General features: G+C 34.9%; 1 protein-coding gene across 8 annotated transcripts in view; it reads right to left on the reverse strand.

Moving 5' to 3' along the window:
* LOC144965779 (tyrosine-protein phosphatase non-receptor type 4-like) overlaps window positions 1–20,919 on the reverse strand; it is a 90,763-nt gene that overhangs the window by 64,779 nt on the left and 5,065 nt on the right. For all 8 annotated transcript variants that reach the window (XM_078901479.1, XM_078901484.1, XM_078901481.1 and 5 more), the window contains exons 2-10: window positions 5,992–6,140; window positions 5,121–5,234; window positions 4,309–4,351; window positions 3,771–3,846; window positions 3,208–3,305; window positions 2,300–2,420; window positions 1,775–1,862; window positions 1,317–1,405; window positions 819–879 (exon numbers count right to left, since the gene is read on the reverse strand). In XM_078901479.1, the coding sequence (XP_078757605.1) occupies window positions 819–879; window positions 1,317–1,405; window positions 1,775–1,862; window positions 2,300–2,420; window positions 3,208–3,305; window positions 3,771–3,846; window positions 4,309–4,351; window positions 5,121–5,234; window positions 5,992–6,129 (828 nt within the window). In that variant the 5' untranslated portion in view covers window positions 6,130–6,140. The remainder of the gene's footprint in view (window positions 1–818; window positions 880–1,316; window positions 1,406–1,774; window positions 1,863–2,299; window positions 2,421–3,207; window positions 3,306–3,770; window positions 3,847–4,308; window positions 4,352–5,120; window positions 5,235–5,991; window positions 6,141–20,919) is intronic.

Here is a 20,919-nt window from a genome sequence, read left to right on the forward strand (position 1 = left end):
TTTATCTTAAACTTAAATGATAATGAAAAGTGAAGAGGCAAAAAGAGATTAATGTAAAAATAGGTGGATTAATTATTACCCTCTGAAGATTCTATTCTTATTTCACATCATATTTTACTTCTTACACCTGGACAGCAGTAAGAATGAAGCAACTTGGGTTGCAATGAATCCAAAGACACTTTGCCATGGATATTCTCTTGGTGAAAATGATTAAACGTGTGCAATTGAAATTAGAAGAATAATTAGAAAAATTCAGTCTCGCCACTAATGGGTTAATAATTTTTTAAAATTCTAATTCAAAATTTACACACAACTTAAGGTTGTTTTTTTTTTTACTTTTTAAAATGCAGCAGAAAATGAGTTAAAAGAAAATTTTAATTAAATGTAGAAAAAGGAGAAAAGGATAGGTTCAACTACCCCTTGTCACAATGGGTCATAAAAACTAAATTGAGAGATCCACTGTCTAAAATTCTCTACTGACGAAACGTCAATATAACACAGAGGAATGAGAACATCTATGACAAAAACAAACAAAAAAAAAAGGACAATCAGTTGAATTATGTCAAAAATAGATCCTTTCCAAACATTATCTCACTATAACAAATTAAGCAATCTAATCAATCAATAGCTATATGAATACAGCAAAAAAAAAAATAAATAAAAAAATTATAACAATAATAATAAAATTTAGTAATTAATAAAATAATTATAATTTGAAATATTAGAAAACGTAAATCAATAAAGAAATAGGAACGCTGGTATTTAATAAGTCATGCCGAGAATAAATCAAATAATCGATATGTTCTATTTCAATATACCTCTCTCCTGAGTTGAATAAAATACTGCTTTCGCTTGAAAGATATCTTTACAATTTTTGCCCTGAAAGTAGAAAGACAAGAAATGAATCCTCAATCATACTATCCATCACAAGTAATAACAGTCAAATTAGAGATTCAAATTATTGTCACAAAAATTTTTAAAAGACATAAAATGCGTTTAATAATAGAGCTCTCCAAGAAAGTCTAACCTTCACATCTTTGTCCAAATTGAACACAACATTTAATAAGTATTCCTGACAAAAATTAAGATTACACTACACAGTGACATACGATTTTTTTTTATCTCAAACTAACTTTAAATAATACTCAAAACAAAAATATTATTTCAAAAGTTAGAATATTTTTTCTTTGAAGGATTCATCTCAGTAACCACAATTTGAGTTTTCATTCATTTAAAACTTCAAAAAAAATAGTAGCAAGAAAAAAAATCATTAATAAGAAAAATATTACTTTATAAAATAAAACAAAAACACGTACCATGAAAAGGTATTAATTTTAACATTATTTTGAAAGACCACCAGTCCTGCTGACGTTACTCCCAATTGAATATCTATGTTGCTCTGATCCTGTAGAGAAAATGTTAGATAAACTTCAATCAATTCTAAAAAAAAAACCTTTTTAATGAACTAATTTTCTAATATTCAATAGAATTTACAGCTGATCACCTTCAAGTCATAATAAAAGCATGCCCCTCATTTAGATTCTGGGGAAATATTTAGGGCAAAGACGTGATATTAGAAATGCATTCTCATTTTGATGATTACTTTATTATATCCTGGATAAAAGTATATTCCACATTAAAATGAAAGACACAATCAAACCATATTATTGAATATAAAACCCTAAACATATTGGAAAGAAAAGCAAAACAGCAGAAGACAATATCTTTCCAAAACATACTGTAGCTTAGAAGTCGGAAAAGAAGGAAAACTTACCCGAGCATTGTGTAAGTCTACTCCATACATTTCTAATCTTTTCGCCCTTTCAAGAAAGTTAAACTCAGCATCAGCGGGCGTCTGACCTCTGTTCATGGATTAAAAAGGGCAGAAAATTAAAAACTATTTATCAATGAGTACCTGTTGATGTGATGAAAGTGTACTTAGTTTGTTAGAAATGTATTATGAATTATCAACATTGCTAATGTTACCTTCGCTGTAGTTACCACCACTGCAACTACTACTACTACAACTTCTGCTGTCAACACCACCATCATCATCATAATCACATCATCATCATCATTCATCATCATCATTATTTTTTATAGAATTTATCAAAAACAAAGACTCATAAAGTAAAATAAACGAGACTTGTTTAACAATCCACTTGTATTTTTAATTATCATTTCATCTTCTTGCCTTGTCGTCAATGCTTCAAAGTTTCATAACAAATGGTAATTTGATTTTGTTTGATATTCTAATTAGTAATATGATGAAAAAAGAAAGAAATAATGATGACTTCACCTGTGTTGTTTATGCTTTTCTGAAACTAGTTTCTCAAACTCTGGACTTTGGTTTGGGAGGAAAATAAAAGATTCTAAGTAACCATCTTTGTGTTCCTCTGGATAAAAATCACCTAGTTCCGCTGTAAGAGAAGACAATAATATTTTAATGACCACTGGTTAAATGTTTCACATTGTTAAGATGTGATATGGATCAAATGGAGACATAAAAGAAATATGTATAATTATTCATAAAATGTTTCTCCATCAATTGGTAACTACTATAAAAGATCATACCAACTTTAACACTGGCAAGGTGCACAGTAATCAACTTAAAAAAAGAAGAAAGTAAGAGTACAATTTTATTTATTGAAGTATCAATTGAAAAAACAAAACACAAAGACTTAATTTAGAAGAAAAAAAAGAAGCTATTAATTTGAGTTAATTTCACTTTTAAAAAACAAATGTATAAAATACCCATCAATAAACATATGGGATTTAAGTTAGAAAATGAGAATATTTGACATCAGCAACTGTGAGGTATGGTGTCTTGTCTTGAAACAAAGTTAAGTATCACTGAGCTTGGTCAGTTATCAGCTTAGTGATAATGACTGCAACACTATGGCCCAAGCAGTGTGTCGTTTGGTATGGAAGGCACTTTTACACATCGCATTATTTGACTGGTCATGGGCTGTTAACTGATATTGTAAGAGTTCCAGTACAAAAAAGATGCCTCACAGATGACTTTCTTTACTGTACAAAAAGGAAAGGTTTCATGAAGCCTCATTTGGAGCAATGTTAAAAGCATGGAACCAGTGGAGCTACACCATATTTTCATATCTATAGTCACATTTCCCCGACACCCACATTAACAATGTCAATTCAGTCATATAACCTAACACATAAATTCCTAAAGAGAGAAAAACTTACATTGTACTGCATAACTGGCAAGCATTGCAGCATTGCTTTCTGAACAAACTAATTTCCCAGACAAAATGTCTCGTTTTACTTGCAAAAAGAAATGATATCTGAAATGAGAGCAAATAAGAAATAACTTAAAATTAAGGAAGGTGTAGGCAACATATTCTTAAGCCACATACATTAAAAACATTATAAAAACGCGATGATGTTACCCTACAGATCATTCATATCCTAGAGAATATTAACTAGTAAAAAGGTAGTGTTAGTCTAAGACTTTTTCTAACAATAGACAACAAAATTAAAATAATGACAAGGATTGTAGAAATAGTAGTAATAATAATAAAAATAAAAACAACTACAACAACAACAACGATAATAATAATAATAATAATAATAATAATAATAATAATAATAATAATAATAATAATAATAATAATAATAATAATAATAATAATAATAATAATAATATTATTATTATTATTATAATAATAATAATAAAGTTCTAAGCTTCAATTTTGTTTTTGTTTTTTGGCAGGAATTTAATTCCCTACTAGATATAAAAAGGCACATACCTTGTATACTCCTCTGCAAGTTTACTGGGGTCTGACACATAAAATTTTACTCGGAAATAAAATTCATATTCGGGACCTGAAAGAAAAATGTATCAATATGTAAAACAAAAATCATCCACTGCTCTGAAAACAAATTTCAATTCTACATGTATGAAATACCAATAAGTTAACGCTTTTTATCAGCTCACAGAATAATTCCATATAGAAGAAAAGTAAAGGATGAAAATCATGAAATAACAGACTCATTCTGTTGCTGGTGCTTAAGTAAGCTTATTGAACTATTCCTTAAATAAATCCATGAACAAGACGTTCGAAAACATTATAGAACACATCAATTAGTTGAGTTTTTTTTTTGTCGGGCAAGGCCATATGAATATTCATTGGGTCCACAAAATAGTTGATCACAACTACTGCAATGAAATAATTGTGACAAGCTTCACTCATCTTTCACTGGTAAAATCTGACAGATACTTCTTAAAACCTTTCTTAATGTCTGCCATACCAGAAATCCAAAGTGGTCGAAACATTGTATACTAACCTCGACACTGTTTCTTTATAGTTTTTAAAGGATCAAGCCATCTCTGCAATTCAAATAATTAAAAGTTTTTATTTTTTGTCAAATGATACAAATTTTTTATATTTCAATATTTCAAAATAGTGATCTATAATGTATTTATCCCATTCGACAATCACAGGAATAAGTTTGAAAATAAAAATCTCCTTCCCTAAATTATCACTAAAAATCGAAATGCATTAATACACCATTAATATCAAACAAAATAAAAAATGTGTCATCTGCATCCCCTGCATGTAGTTTGAATGTATAAATAATACACAACTAGTGGAAAAAATGAAATGGTCAAATCGTTTCTGAAAACAAAATACTGATGACAGCATTTCCAAACCCATCCTTATCCCCATCTCCATTATTCATTTCCTGTCTAAATAATAACATAAGTTTTACCCTTGTTATTTCTGAAAACTTCAGGTAAAATTTAAAGTTTTATTATTTTTAAAATAAATATTTATTTTTAAAAAACGAAAAAAACTATGAAAAAGTTACCAAAAATGTAATCTAACAATTCCAAGTCAATTAAGATGAGCAAAGACACCAACGCACTGCAATGAGAGACTTATTCACACTTTTGGTAACAAAGGTCAGTCCCACTTCAGGATAAGCTCATCAATATTATACACACCTGAACCAACCCTAAACTTCAAATCATTGGGACAGTGTAACTGCAAATAAAACTTTATAAACACTAGGAATACAAACTGGTCTTCAAAAACACAACTAAACTTAACAGTTAAAACTTCAAATCATTGTCATGCTTATGGCAGAGAACTGACCAGTGTATCATCGCCAGGAGCCAAGTCCATATACTGCAGTCCAAAGTAGTCTTTTTCCACCAGCTCCAGGTGCTCAAACACTTTGTCCAGAAGATGTTGGGCCTTACCACGTTTCTAAAAAGATAAAACAATTATTTTAAGCATTTTTGAATTATCATAAAAAAATAAAATGAAAATACGAAAGAAAGAAAGAATACGTCATTGATTTTTATTTGGAGAGAAAATGTGCATGTTACAATCTAGTGATTGAGCTTTCCCTTAAAATCCTCCTCCATCACAACCATCATATGGAGCCTTTTTGAAACAAAGCTCGATGAAAAAAAGGGGGACATATATAAGGATGAATCCCTGATCTGGACTGAATGTTTGAGGAGTGACTTGATGTAGAAATAATTTCATTTCTTTGGATCACTGGGATCAACCCAAGATTTTAAGTCCACTTTATTATATTTTTTTAAGTTAAAAAAAAAAAAGAAAGTTGACAAATTTTATACCGTTGTTCATTTCATTCTTGAAAGGAAAATAATAAAAAGATGTGTGAGATTATACAAAATATCTTAACTGAAGAGAAAATCATGAAAAAATGTTTAACATGTAAAGCTAATTTAACATATCCAATCAATTGGCAATACTGCTGTAGTCGAAAAAACTTGTATTTAAAATTATGGCCAAAAATCTCATCCTTCAAATATCTATTTATTAAAACGACCCCGATCTTGGCAAAAGAAATTTCAAATCAGGGACTTTGTAAGCCCTTTCTTTGTGTGAGAGTTTTTGCCAAGATGAAGTTCCTTTCAATTTGAAGGACAAGTTTTCTGTCCAAAACTTAAAATTCATCAGTCTTTTTTTCACAGTGATGTAGAATACTTACATCAACTTCAAATGTCTCCACTGTGTCATCCAGGAAGTGTACGACACAGTTGACGGTTTTAGGGGTGCGATCCTGTAAGTGCGCCATTTCAGACGCCCGCACATTGTAACTTCCACTGGAGACCAATTTCATGGACATGGCTCCTTAATCTGGGGGAATAGGAATGAATGAATGAATTAATTAACCAATTAAGAAATAAAGAAAATATTTTTGGAAATTATAGTACCTGAAGACAGTATAGTATAATATAAGATGAGTGTGCCCTGCATAAAAATGGTTTCGGTGAGGGCGAACTAAATGCTGGTAAAAGACAAAAACGACAAAAACAACAACAAAATGTCACTCCAATAGAGAGTCAAACAATATCCAAAATAGGAAATATTCCATTTTAATAAGGGGCCGTTTTTAAGAAAGCCAGTAATGCTGCATATTACTGTTTTTTACTAATGATTCTACATAGCTAAAGCACTCAGTTCATTTGGCACAGGAACAATTTTTCCTCTCAGATAAAAATAACCGGCATGTAATTAGTTCCCAATGTTGACTTATTTTGTTCTTTCTTCTCCAATAATTTTATTCAAATGTACCTGAACCAGCATAAACTTATTTGGAGGTACGATAACCATATTTGTTAAGGACTTACTCTCAAATCAATGCAAAATCAATGCACCATTACAACAATTGTAAGTAATAAATAAGCGACCTGATCCAAACCATATCCTCATATTCTCCACTCCCAACCCACCCCATCCAAATGCTAATCATCCACTTCTGAAATGAATGGGATTCACTGGCGAATGATTTTAATTATCTACATTATTTACTTTCCCACATACAAGGGCCACTACAATCAAAGTTGAGGATATCCAGATACTGAAGGAAGCCATGGAAAGAGAGAGAGAGAGAGAGAGAGAGAGAGAGAGAGAGAGAGAGAGAGAGAGAGATTAATTATGACACCCAGCATCTGTGTCTTGACTATAAATTCAGCTGTCGGAACATGTTAAAATAAAGCTATATTATATACTCAGTTATCAGAAAGTGTTACTTAATAGAACGAAAAAAAAAAAAAATTAAAAAAAAAAAGAAAAAAAAGGAAAAGGCCACGGATTAACTTGAAGTTGAAATACTTTAAATCAGTCATTTCAAGTAAACTTTAAAAAATTATGATCTTTTTTTTTTCTAGTACTTAGAGAAACAAAACACAACTGCGAGCGCAAAGCACTTGTTCATCATTATGTAATTCATAAGGATGACAATTGAGTATCCGTCTTATCCCTCTGTCATCAAAACGGTCCTTAAATCTGCCATACTCAAATTTATTTCTTTAAATCTTGGTTAGAAAACTCGTCCTTCAAACAAGGGACTTCTGAACTCCCAGGATTGGGAGTTTTTGACAAGATGAGTCATTTCAACCGATCGATATTTGAAGGACGAGTTTTCTGTCCAAAATGCGTTTCATCAGAGTATAACAGAAACAGAAATCAAAGTGTGTCTTGAACTATTGACCCGGATAACCCACTTACCAGGACCTCCTGCATCCCATCATCAGCCTCTGTTACTCCTACGCAAACCCGTAATACATAATAATTTCTTGTCCAAAATGGCTATTTACAAAACTATTTTCCCCGAGCTCTAGGCTCCTTCTAGATGATTTGTTTTCCTCACTAGCGAGCAAACGGCATCTCCCATCCGCATGTCCTTGATAATCTCCCCCCCCCCCCCCCCCCCCCCCCTTCCAGCCGTCACCACCATTCCCCCGACCTTAATCGATCGTAGTCTTGTGATATCTCATTCCCGCTATCCTATACTCTATGATGCTGCTTCAACCAGTGTACCATCATTTCGGCTGCTCACTCAATAAAAAAAAATGACAGTTGTAGTTGTAGTCTTCCCAAAGACACGTGATAGATCACCATTTATAAATAACACGGTATAATCGTGTCATGAAAATGAACCGGCTACGGATCGTGGAGGTTGTTGGAATCACATGTCTGATGGAGACAATTGAGAATAAATATATTTTTAAAAATTATTTTTAAGTGAAATCTATCATTGTTCATTTCATTACCATAACAAAAAGCGGTTTCGGCGCAATGTTACCAAACTGGATGTCATGCATGTGAGGCTTGAAAAGTTACTATCCATGTATCAAATACGTTTTTTACACGACCCCAAACTAATTTGTGTCTTTCAAATGCAACTAATGTGGAATGCAAACAACTTGTGGGTGATTCTGTCTTTCTTGCCTGCTAAATTAAGATTTCAAATGAAAATATCCTTGCCAGGTACAATTCAATATTATAAAGAGAGGTCGTGTGAATACCAAGAAAACTGCCCTGCATTGAAGCTGAAGACGGGAGAAGAGGAGAGGAAGGCACACAGAGAGAGGAATGCTTAGAGCAAGATAGAGGCATAATATCGTTGAGGCAGAGATGAAGGGGATGGGGTGATTCATGGAACTCAGTAAAAATGTTTTCCACAGACATAAAAGTCCTTCATTGCTACCATAAGTGCCGGACCGACATGAACGAGCAGTACTTAAGATTTCACATTCACGACAGGAACCACAAATTTAACTTGAATATAATTTGCTTTCTCTTTTCATGTCGAAATATGTGCCCGTCACAATATTTACATAAATATGAGTTGTAAACTGATCATTAAAGAGTTCTATAATCAAAGTTGTCTACCCCTCGAGTATAAACACGCATGAAAAGTTCCATTACGTATGTCTCTGTATCAATTTTTCTTGATGAGGCTAAAAAAAAAAAATTCCACTACATAGACGCATCCGAAGACCTTTTTTTCGTAGTTTGGGGTAGCCAACAGCATCATGCTGGAGACAAACGCTGCGCCATGTTGTATACCCTCAGAATAGCCAGCAACAGTTCATGACTTGGTGTTGTCATTATCTCTGGAAGAATGTTACATTCCTTTGTGGTTCGTGGAGAGAAAAACAAAAACAAACAAAAAACAACTGCTGCCTATATGCTGTGTTTGATCTGTTGATTGTGTTTGCCAGGGAGTGGGTGGTACGAGTGATATGCCTGCGTGTTGACAGTTGTAGATTATTGTTTGTTAAATGTTTTAATCTGCCCAGGACGGTATTTGTAGAGGGCAGACATCCTAAATTGTTTTCGGCGACTGGCCAATGACGGTAAACCAAGTGTAGACTCTGGTAATTTAGGGCAACATTCTGATGCAGATTTTTTTTTTAATGGAGTAGGATAGTAAGTATGGGCAGAGAAGGGGAGAGGTCAAAGGGAGAGGATGGGTATATATATAGAAGAACAGATAAGTAAAATGGGTGGAGATAGCTAGATAGATAGATAGATAGATAGATAGATAGATAGATAGATAGATAGATAGATAGATAGATAGATAGATAGATAGATAGATAGATAGATAGATAGATAGATAGATAGATAGATAGATAGATAGATAGATAGATAGATAGATAGATAGATAGATAGATAGATAGATAGATAGATAGATAGATAGATAGATAGATAGATAGATAGATAGATAGATAGATAGATAGATAGATAGATAGATAGATAGATAGATAGATAGATAGATAGATGGAAGAAATGTTAGACAGCTTTTTAAACGCATTGAGGAAGAAAGGGTTAACGGAAGAGATCTAAATATTGACAGTGACAATATAGATCCAGATGAATCATATAATTAACATCATATCGCAGTCGTAAGGCAGCGTGACATACGCTGCGCTACGCGTACTGTTTAACCGGTTAACTGCCGTACTCTGGAAAAAGTATTTATCAATTTGGCCAGAAAACTCGTCCTTAAATTTCCCTCATCTTGGCAAAAACCCTCAAACCTGAAACTGAGAGTTTTTGCCAAGATGGGGGTCATTTAAATCGATCGATATTTGAAGAACGAGTCTTCTGGCCAATTTTTTAAAAACTGTGCGTGTTTTTCCAGAGTACGGCAGTCAACTGGTTAAAAAAAAAAATAACATTATGACTGAGTCTGCTCCAGAATTAATCACACAATAATAACAATTCGATTATTGTGGTTGCACGTCTCTGTCGTGTGTGTGTGTGTGTGTGTGTGTGTGTGTGTGTGTGTGTGTGTGTGTGTGAGTGTCGAAAGAGAGATGTGTGCGGAGGAAGTCGTTGGGATGGAAGATCGAACCAATTCGCCGATGATTATCATAGAAAAAAATCGATTACTTTTTTTTGGATGGGAAAATTGCGTAACCGAGCACCACACTTTAAATTTCGCCACCATTTCGTGGAACAGACAATCTCAACTAAAAAGGAAGGGACAGGATTAGGGGGTGGAGGGGGGAGGTGGGGGGGGGGTGTTTAAGTTATGTGACCCATCGCATCCTTTGGGTGTGATGTCGGAATGAACTGGTCCAAATTGATTTTGAAAAAGTCAAAATTATCCAATCTTCCCAATTTTTAATTTTGCAATTTAATAAATTACAATCACTTACTCCGATGGAATCATTTTATTTCAGTTAAACTCTATAATTTAGACGTAAATGTCAATAATAATCGTCAGCGTAAGTATGTTGCCGCGCTGAAACAGCGGGATCACAAATAGCAATTGTGATCCAGTGTCTCACACAACGATACTATGTCGGGATGTATCCGATTCCAAAAAGTGAATTTAGAATTCAAATGATAAGAATTTTTTTTCTTTTCTTTTGAGTTTCTGCAATGTAAAATATATATTTACTCTCCGCTATAACGAAAAGATATTTATCCAAAGTTTTATGTATTTGTCCATAAATTCGATTTCCAGCACTTACTTAATCCCGACATAATATCACTTCGACATGGCAGGATCACAAATACAAATTGATACAACGTATATAAATACACATGTTTTTGGGTACACGACAAAACGTTTAATTTTTTAAAAACACGATGAGATTAAAAAATAAATGAAGAGTTTAAAAAACAAACGCCAAACCAAACTGCGTTCAAGAAAACTCTTTATCTACTACACATGTATTGATTAGGAATCAGATGACCCGGGGAAGAAGAAAAAAGTCTGAAACGGTGATGTTCTATAGTAAAGTGACATGAAGAAGACTTCAAAAGACAGGACGGGAAATGGTATAGAACATATCTTGAGGAAACATCCGGCATTGATTTTGTTGCAGCGACGACATGGGCCACACGGGAACCTTAGCAGAAAAGAGATAGGGGCAGAGTCAAAATCACAAGAAACGGATAGGTATAGGGATGATGTTGGATTGGTGACACGGGGTTAGGCCAGAAAGAAAACATCAGTTAACAAGGGTAAAGGAAGATAGACAGATTCAGAGTCCGATGAAACGGAAAGGACGGATGGTGTGTGGTCGGTAAAGCAAGAAAGACTACATCAGTTAACCGTAAGGGAAAATACAGAGACAGGTTCAGAATCAAATAAAAGGGTGAGGAATGTTGTGGATTGGATGACATGGTTTACGGCGAGAAAGACTACATCAGTTAACAGTGTGGAAATAGGGACGGAGACAGGTTCAAAGTCTCATAACTGAGATAGGAATGCTGTGGGGTGGATGACATGGGACACAGCAAGAGAGACTATATCAATTAAGAATGGGGGGGAGCGGGGGGTGGGGGGGTGGACATAAATATTACATAGATACTCAAGAGTCTGTGGAACAAATAGGAATGGTGTTGGATGGGTGACACATGGTTAGTAAGAAGGACCATATCAGTAAACACTAGGGGGAAAGGGACGGAGACAGGTTCAAGGTTCCATAAATCGGACAGTTCGGACAGGGATGTTGTTAGACGGGTGATGCGGGGTAAGGCAAAAATTGAAAGACTACATCAGCAGTTAACAGTAGGAGATATGGAACATACTCGGGTCTCGTGGAACGAATAGGAATAATGTTGGATGGGTGAAACGGAGTGGGTAAGAAGGAACAGAGATGCATTTAAAGTAAAAAAAAAATAAAAAATTTTAAACAATTGGAATGTTGTTGGACAGGTGGCCTGGGGTACGACAAGAAAAACTAGGACAGAAAACGAGGAAGGAACGGAGATTACAAGCAGTGATCTTGAGTCCCACTTGACACGCACTGCACATGTAATACAGTCAGATTGAAGGCACTTTCAACACTTTTAGGACATAAAAGCAATCACAAGATAAAATAAATAAATTGAAGACAGTTTTAAAAGTGAATCATTTCAGTTTGATTGGAATTAAATTATCGACGCATTCTTTAAGGGATTATATTAGTGTTGCGACAAAGCCCCCGTTACGCAAGCCAAACAATGAGAACACATAAAAAGATCAATATATTAAAACCTAACAAAACCACAGTCGCAAAACGGAACAACTGAAATCAAAGGTTAAAATAAAATCATCTGTCTCAGGCAAATTGTTACCAAGACACTAGTATGAGGTGGGAATGCACAGTGACAATACAAGTGAAATAGCATTACCACGAGAATAAACTCTTTAAAAACTATATATAATCTATAACAATAACACTGCCTATAAAAGACAACAATAGCATTTATAACTCATAAACTCTTATCTTATTCCAAATACTTCTTTAAATACGACTCTGACCTTTTCTGTTCCATTACACTGATGAGAATGAATAATTCTACAAACTCCGTCTTAAGCACATATTAACATTAACATTACACTACACAGCACACTTTGGACCCATTGATAGTATTTGGAATCATCCCACAAGTTGTATTAAGAAATCACACCCAGCCTCCCACAGTCCATCGTAACATAAATCCAATTCAAAAGCACTACAAAAGTCAGAATGACAATGTCAGCAAAGCGATCGCGAAGAATCGGCTTATATTTCAATAAAACATTGTGACACGAACAAACAAACAAAATAAAACAAAAACAAAAAAAAAGAAGAAAAAATACGCATAGTATAAAATCAAACAGCAATGCTAATGTAAAATAATTAACCTTCCATATATTGTCATTTTTTCCTCTGTCTCAAAATAAATGATTTCTTTTTTTTCTTTCTATTGAAAATATATCAAAAATAAAAAGAGATGAAGCCCTAATCTCCCCCGCCCGCCGCGTATAGACAACGACCGTGGGTTGAAACAAACATCGATCCATAGCCACAACACTGCCGTACTATGAAAAAAACACGTATTTAAAATTTTGGCCAAAAAACACATTCTTCAAATATCAGTAGATTAAAATCTCCCTCACCATGTCAAAAATTCTCAAACATTTGACTTCAACGTGAAGTCTCAAGTTTGACAAGATAGGGGTCATTTTAATCGACCGATATTTGAAGGAGGAGTTTTCTGGCCAAAATTTTAAATACGTATTTTGTTCAAAGTACGACAGACAGTGAAGTGAGTTGTGGCGGCGGTACCGATGCTATTGCTGCTGCTGCTGCCATTAGAAAGAAAACGGATAGTGAATAGGGTTGCCAGATTAATTTTGCAGAAAATGCCTTAAAAGCCGTAGAAAAAAATGTCAAATTGACCCGAACAATGCTTCTGTTAAGATGCTCAATAAACTAAAAATTAACCTTCATTTTCTGATCCCACTGCCATGAGTAAGAGTCGAAATTAACATCGATTTCATGAAATTTCATCGTATCGTGCCTGTTTTAAGGTAAAAGACAGTATACAATGTACAACCAGTTAATTTGTCTATTTAAAAAGTATCATAAGCTTGTTGGTTGTTTTTTTTTTTGTTTTGTTTTTTTTTTTTGTCTTTTACTACAAGAAAATGCAAAAATTAATGCCAAACCCCACCTTTCAATGTCAAAGGACTCCAAAACACTTTTTTAAAATAAAAAATGGCAAGTTTTTTAAATTGGATATTAAAAACCCCAACTTGGCAATCCTGGAGTATTGAAAGGAGGAAAAATGTGGTTTGGAACTGATGGAGACCTAGTAGATAGTAATGAAATGCCGATGGCGAGTTGTGGTAATGCTGGTCTGATCTGACAGGCCTGGGGTTGGAAGGGAAGACGAACGACATCTCTGATCATCACAACATTAAAGAGTTTCTCATCCCACAATTCACTGCTTTATTACTACTGACCATCGATCAGATAAGTGGTACTGATAAAGATTTTAAAAAAAAAAACATAATATACAGTGTCACAAACTTCCGAGTTAGATCTATAATTTATTTGAAAAATTAAAAAAAAATTAATGATAGGTCACGGTAAGAATGCAAAGCATTTTTATATTAATCCATATTTATGTCATATGACACTATATTTCCCTATCGAGTGGGGAAATATGTGTTACGTGCATTGTCTACTGATATATATACTTGCGATCAAAAGAAAGTATACACATTTAAAATCGTCGCTACTTTTTTATCCGTTAATGTAGGCTAATGATTTTCCATTGAGTTGTTTATCATTAGCCTTTCTGTGTACCGATAGTCGATGTTTTTGTTTTTGACCTGAAATTTGCTCACCACGTCCAGCACGTGCTAAAATAACCTTTTAGCCCCTTACCGTGGACAGGAAGTGTATAGATTAATTTTTTTGTCATCTGTGTCTTCTTGAACTATTTTCAAGTCAGGAAAACACAATACAAAATACCATCCATTAATCTACGCGATGCCACGACTTAGTGTAGAACAACGTGCACGTGCCATTGGATAGTCTGTGACCAATGTCGCAGGAATGCTTAATATCACAAGGAGAACTGTATATTCCTTAGTGGATCGATTTGAAATAACACAAACGGTAAGGGACCAAAATCGAACTGGCAGACCACGAGTAACAACACAAGGTGAGGACCGTTTTAGGACGGCGACTGAAACTGCGCTATGCGCTAGAGTTCCCAGGTACACGAATTAGTCGACACACTGTTCGTTGCAGACTTAGAGAGCATGACATTATCGCAAACGTCCGTTGATGCGACAACTTCTAAGAGCACATCACCTGTTGGCCCGTCTTCAGTGGGCCCGTGCTCATCTGCGCTGGACAATGCATGCGTGGTCATTTGTTCTCTTCTCAGATGAATCACGCTTTGTGATTTGAAGAAATGACGGTAGGTTACATTGTTACCGAAGATCACACAAGTGATTTCACCATTCTTGTGTCTTGGAATCCCCAAACAGAGGATATGGACAAGTGATGGTGTGGGGTGGAATAAGCAGAGACTGTAGGACACCTCTATTTCAAGTAAATGTATCCCTAACCGGTGCAAGGTACATCCAGCACATTTTACAACTCCATGTTATTCCATTTTTACATGAACATCCTAAATTTTCACTTAAACACGACAATGCACCATCCCGCCTGTGGCCTGCAATATCCCCCGATCTAAATCCGATAAAACATATACGGAACATAATCGGCCGCCAAGTTCGTTCATTAGACCCGCCAAATGAACAACAACTGTTCCACGCCATAAGAACAGCTTGGGATAACATTCCTCAACACCAGCTGACCACATTGACCAATTCCATGCGTAGGAAATGCAATGCTGTGATTGGAGCGAACGGGGGACATACTCGTTACTGATTGAATTAGATTCACCTTCACTTCAAATGAAATGAACGCAATTAATTTTATTAAAATGCCATTGTTTGTCAAAATCATAGTGTATGTTTTGACTTGTTACTTCCTTTTTGAAGGTCATGTTTTAAAAAGTCTATGTTGCATACAAGATCAACCATAAACGTTACAAATTCTAACAAAATGAAAGATAAATGATAGTACTGTGATTACACATAGGTTTTAAATAAACCAGAACAATATTCCATACCAATTCTATAGGTAAAACAGGTGTATACTTTCTTTTGATCACTAGTATATAAGAAGTCACTGGTTACGTGTCTTATCCAAGGACACGATGTTGGAACCAGATTTTTCTATGATCACCGTCACCCATCCGGCCACTGACATCGCCGATTGACTTTTGCGACAAAAGAACCAGAGAAAAGAAAACAAAAAACACAAAACAAAAAAAAAACAAACAAAAAACGAGCAAAATTATTGATTTTCAATAATCCATTAATTATAATTAGAAATCCACAATTGAGCAACACAACCGCCTGGTGTCGATTCAATAGTTTTTTATTTGTCTGTTGTTATTTTTATTTTCGTTTCTATCTCATTATTATTATTATTATTATTATTATTATCATCATCATCATCATCATTATTATTATCAAAATCTATTTTCTTTTTCTTTCTTCTAAATATGGGCACGTGCGTGTGTTTTATTTTAGTAGTTCTACAGAACTAGTAAACTGGACATGATTTCTTTATCTTATAACCAAGCAGCTGCATAGCTTTATTGAATCACAGATGAAACCAACGTTAATACATTACCAGGAATGCCAAAGGTACAAGAATACAGACTCGTGTGGGTAGTGGATAGGTCTTACGCCCACGGCAATGACTTCAAAAGAGGGCACAGGACTCATTACCGATGTCCATTATAAGAACAACTCTCTCTCTCTCTCTCTCTCTCTCTCTCTCTCTCTCTCTCTCTCTCTCTCTCTCTCTCCTCTCTCTCTCTCTCTCTCTCTCTCTCTCTCTCTCTCTCTCTCTCTCTCTCTCTCTCTCTCTCTCTCCCCCCTCTCTCGACCTCTCTCCCCCTCTCTCTCTTCTCATGACATAAGCCAGTATGTAACCTTGTGAGATATGTATTATACAGAAACATCTAAAGAACACACCTGAGCCTTCATCCAAATATCAACTAGGGGTGCTCAAAGTGGTTTACAATACAAACGGTCCCAAGCCAACAGCCACGCTGAACATGAAAGACGGGGCAATAATAATACAACTCTTTTCGACAGAGGCGATGCCGTTACCCACCAGTCACTCATTTTACACCTGACTGCGGGTGGAGGAGCCTTTTCGAGAGCTCATGCGCCACCACAGCAGGTCCTCAAACTAGAGACCAACAGGTCAGATCATAAGCAAAGTGTCAACCAAAAGACCACCAAACTGTTCAGAATAAATGTGACAAATAGTTTTTTTTTTTGTTTTTTTTTTTTTGTTGCTTTAGGTCTCTTCCAACACAATTGAGGTTATATGAGAGACCGCTGAAACAAAAAAACAAGCAATCTGACAAAAATAGTACAAATGTAAATCAAAATCATAACCTAAAGATATCATAAACTAAATTATAAATAACCAAGCACAAACAGGCAGAAGATTTACAGAAAAAAAAATATCCCCTGTCAAAAATACAATCACAAACCAAAGAAGCAGGATAGGCTAGTAAAGAGAAGAAGAAACGACATCACTATCTGATCGTACACCCATGCGAACATCATAGGTATATGATTCAAGGGTGATGCTCCCATCCAACCACCCGCTGACAAATAGTAGTAGTCCTCCAGAGCCATTGAGCCCATGGAGTCGACCCTGGTCTCTATAGCATAAAACTGACAATAGCAATTGCTTGCTACCCTTTGGATGTGACGCTAGTCTATCGCAAAGTATTTTCAACCAAATCAAACAGACCCAGCTACCCAATCACGCTGGGTGGACAGAAGGGTCAGAGAAAAATCTTGACTTCACCCAGGATCAATCTCACTCCTTTTGTTTGTGAACAGGGTGCTCTACCAGCTGAACTATCAAGACCACCTTTTACAAAGAGACTTGACTATTATTAAATCTTTATTCCTTTTTTTTATATGAGACAACCTGACCATTAATTAAAAAGTTTTTTTTAAAAATGAAAGAAAGAAAGAAGAAGAGAAAAAAAATCATAATTTTTAAATATGACAGCATCACAAAGAGATATTTATTGGCTTCTATGGAAGCAGGAATTTTTTTTTTTAAATATAAAATCCCATTTGTTATTTTCGAATCATGATATTGGTTTGATCACCCAATCTAAAAAATTACCATTCATCATGTTTTGTTCATTTTGTATACAAGTTTCCTTTCCCAACAATCCAAAGTCGAAAGCATGACAAAGGAGCTACGGAAACAATTTTTACAGTAGTAGGTACTGTATAGTGTTATTAAATAGAAGGCACATGGAATTCTCGTTATTTTTATACTTTTCACCAGAAAAAAAAAAGAAAAATTACTCATATTACTAAACCCGTGACTAAAGATTCCATTTATATCACCCAGTTTATCCCGAAATTTTACCTTTTTGAAATGGTGGGTCACATTGGAGAGAAATCCTAATCCAGCATCAAAATCATAAATGACTGCCCAAATTGCGGCCTCAATCCTTGGAACTATTCAAAGATCTTTAACTCAATGAAACCTACTTGAAATAACTATCTGTATCAGAGATAGTATATAAAGGAGTTGAAGGCATTACATATGCAATGCATTGTGACAAATTTGTATTTTTTTTAAAGTGTCATTACCTCTGAAAACTAATTTCAAGTAGGCAGGTCTGCAAAAAGCATTATATCAAGTCAAGTAGGCAGGTCTGCAAAAGGCTGTATAGGCAGGTCTGCAAAAGGCATTATGTAAAGTCAAGTCGGCAGGTCTGCAAAAGGCTGTATGTCAAGTCAAGTAGGCAGGTCTGCAAAAAGCTGTATGTCAAGTCAAGTAGGCAGGTCTGCAAAAGGCTGTATGTCAAGTAAGTAGGCAGGTCTGCAAAAGGCTGTATGTCAAGTAAGTAGACAGGTCTGCAAACGGCTGTATGTCAAGTCAAGTAGGCAGGTCTGCAAAAGGCTGTATGTCAAGTAAGTAGGCAGGTCTGCAAAAGGCTGTATGTCAAGTCAAGTAGGCAGGTCTGCAAAATACTTTTTATGTCAAATTGATCATGGAGGAACATGCAGCTATGTTGCCTACTGGTATAAACCATGCCGTCTTTAAGCACGCCGTCACTAGGCAAGTAATGAATTCAAGCACACTAAATGTCTTACCAAATTTTTGCTGTATAAGCTACACGCCTTAAAGCATGGTAACACCAGCTTCAGGCAAGCTTTATTACAAGACTGTATCTGATTCTGATTGTTAATTATTGTTGTTATCCATTCTCTCTAAACAAACGAGTCATCATTATAGCTGCGAGTGTGAGAAAGAGATATGGAAAGAAGGCGAGTGAGGGATAGAGAGAACAGCAGACACATACGCACATACACAAACACACCTAGACACACACTCATGCACTTACAGGCAATTACGAAACAAAAAAGGAAAAGCGATACATACAGTTATGCCTAAACTCTGACTGCAATCAAAGCTCAATTATTGAATTATTCTTACTGAAATAAGACAGACCTTCCTCAACACCAATATTCTCCGCTATGACAAATTAGTGTGTGTTTTCAAATTGAGTTTTTTCTTGCAATTTTTAACAGATGAATCTTTATAATATTAATAGAATTCAAGAAAAAAGAAGAAACTAAACAAAACCAAACACTACAAAGACGGGTAACGATGGAGCAACAATGTTGGTGTTGTGCGACCATAACTAACCATCAATGGGAAATGACTTGAAATTTAATTCACAGAAATCTTTGGATTATGTCTGCTTTTGAACTCAAGCACGCTTCAGCATTAAGCATGCTCATCCTTCAACTGATGCCCGTGCTTAAAGGTGGAATGGACTGTATGTCACTCAGCTTGTGACTAGTGGATCAAATATATTTAAATTGGCAACTATGGATATGCAAACTGGTCACATGAAAACCTAGAGAGAGGGAGAAAAATTCCAAATTCAGCATCAAAATCACAAGTGATTGCGAAAACTTTATTTTTCTCCTGTATAAGAAATAAAAAGCAGTGTGCTTCTCCCCAGATTTCAGTAGATCCACGGAAAATTGAGCATACCTGGCCAATAACAGCTTTGTATCTCTCAAAATACAATTGCTATAATGTTTTACATATGTGTCCTGTCGTGTAATACATGTTAAGTGTTGTTGGTGTGAAACCCTATGTCATGCACTTTGAGCCAACTTATTGGACTTTGCAGTCAGTATAGTCAAACTCATGTTTAACAATACACTGTCCTATTCAAACTTGAAAAAAAGGTTTTCTAGGAAGGCTTAAATTTTTGTTTAAAATGGGTCCATAAGTTGGCCACTCTAAATTGGAATTCTCTTTAAATTTATATAAGATAATCTGATACCAACAGTACTTTACATCTGTGTCCCTTTACAATATAGTTATAGCTATATTAAATAATATCTGACCTTTCTCTTAAATTTCATTTTTTTATTTCGTTGTGTCAAAATATTCCTAAAATTATCCAATATCATCAAAGGAGAAAGGTTAAAATTAGAGCAAAGGGAGGGGGAAGAGATCTACAATAATGGCAGCAACGGATGAAGAAAAAAAAAGACAAATCAAAGGCTGAGTCAGCTGTTTGAATCAGAACTAAATGTATTAATCTTTTCCTAAATGTAAAAATGTTTCCTTCACCTGGCAGCAGCTTCTAATGGTGTCAAACTACTATGTTATGATGACCTATTTAGTCGCAAACTAATCGCCACAACTGTATATGGTCGCGAACAAGCCCAGAAGCTCCGTCACAATGGAACGTTCAAATAGATGCTCTGCGGTTTCAGTCTCTTGACCACAACAGGTACATGTTAGACTGGTGGCATAAATGCATAAAAACAAACATTTCAAACATTCTTTGAAGACAATCAACATATGACAATGCTTTTCATCAACTGAACTGAATGCCTTTTTTACGGAAACAATTTCCTGTAAAATGTCTAAATAATTATTTAAAGGTAAAAGCAGAAATGCAGAGAATATGATTCCGCAGACAGCAGCAATATATATCTCAGTGGATCATTTCTCAGCATAAGACAAGTCAATAATACTAATAGTGTGGACAATGGCCGTTAAAAAATGTTACATCTCAATTTCAAATCATAAATAAAAGAAAAAACGGAACATCCAAATACAGGCAACACTCAGGAAAGACCCGTTATTACACATCAAATGTCATAAACTACATATAATACATAGATGTTTATTAAACAATAATATACATATACATTCAAAGATATATGATACATAAGCATTCATTG

Source organism: Berghia stephanieae, chromosome 2 (genome assembly GCF_034508935.2).
Source record: "Berghia stephanieae isolate SIO BIC M18660-M18661 chromosome 2, UCSD_Bste_1.3, whole genome shotgun sequence".
NCBI classification, from domain to species: Eukaryota; Metazoa; Mollusca; class Gastropoda; order Nudibranchia; family Aeolidiidae; genus Berghia; species Berghia stephanieae.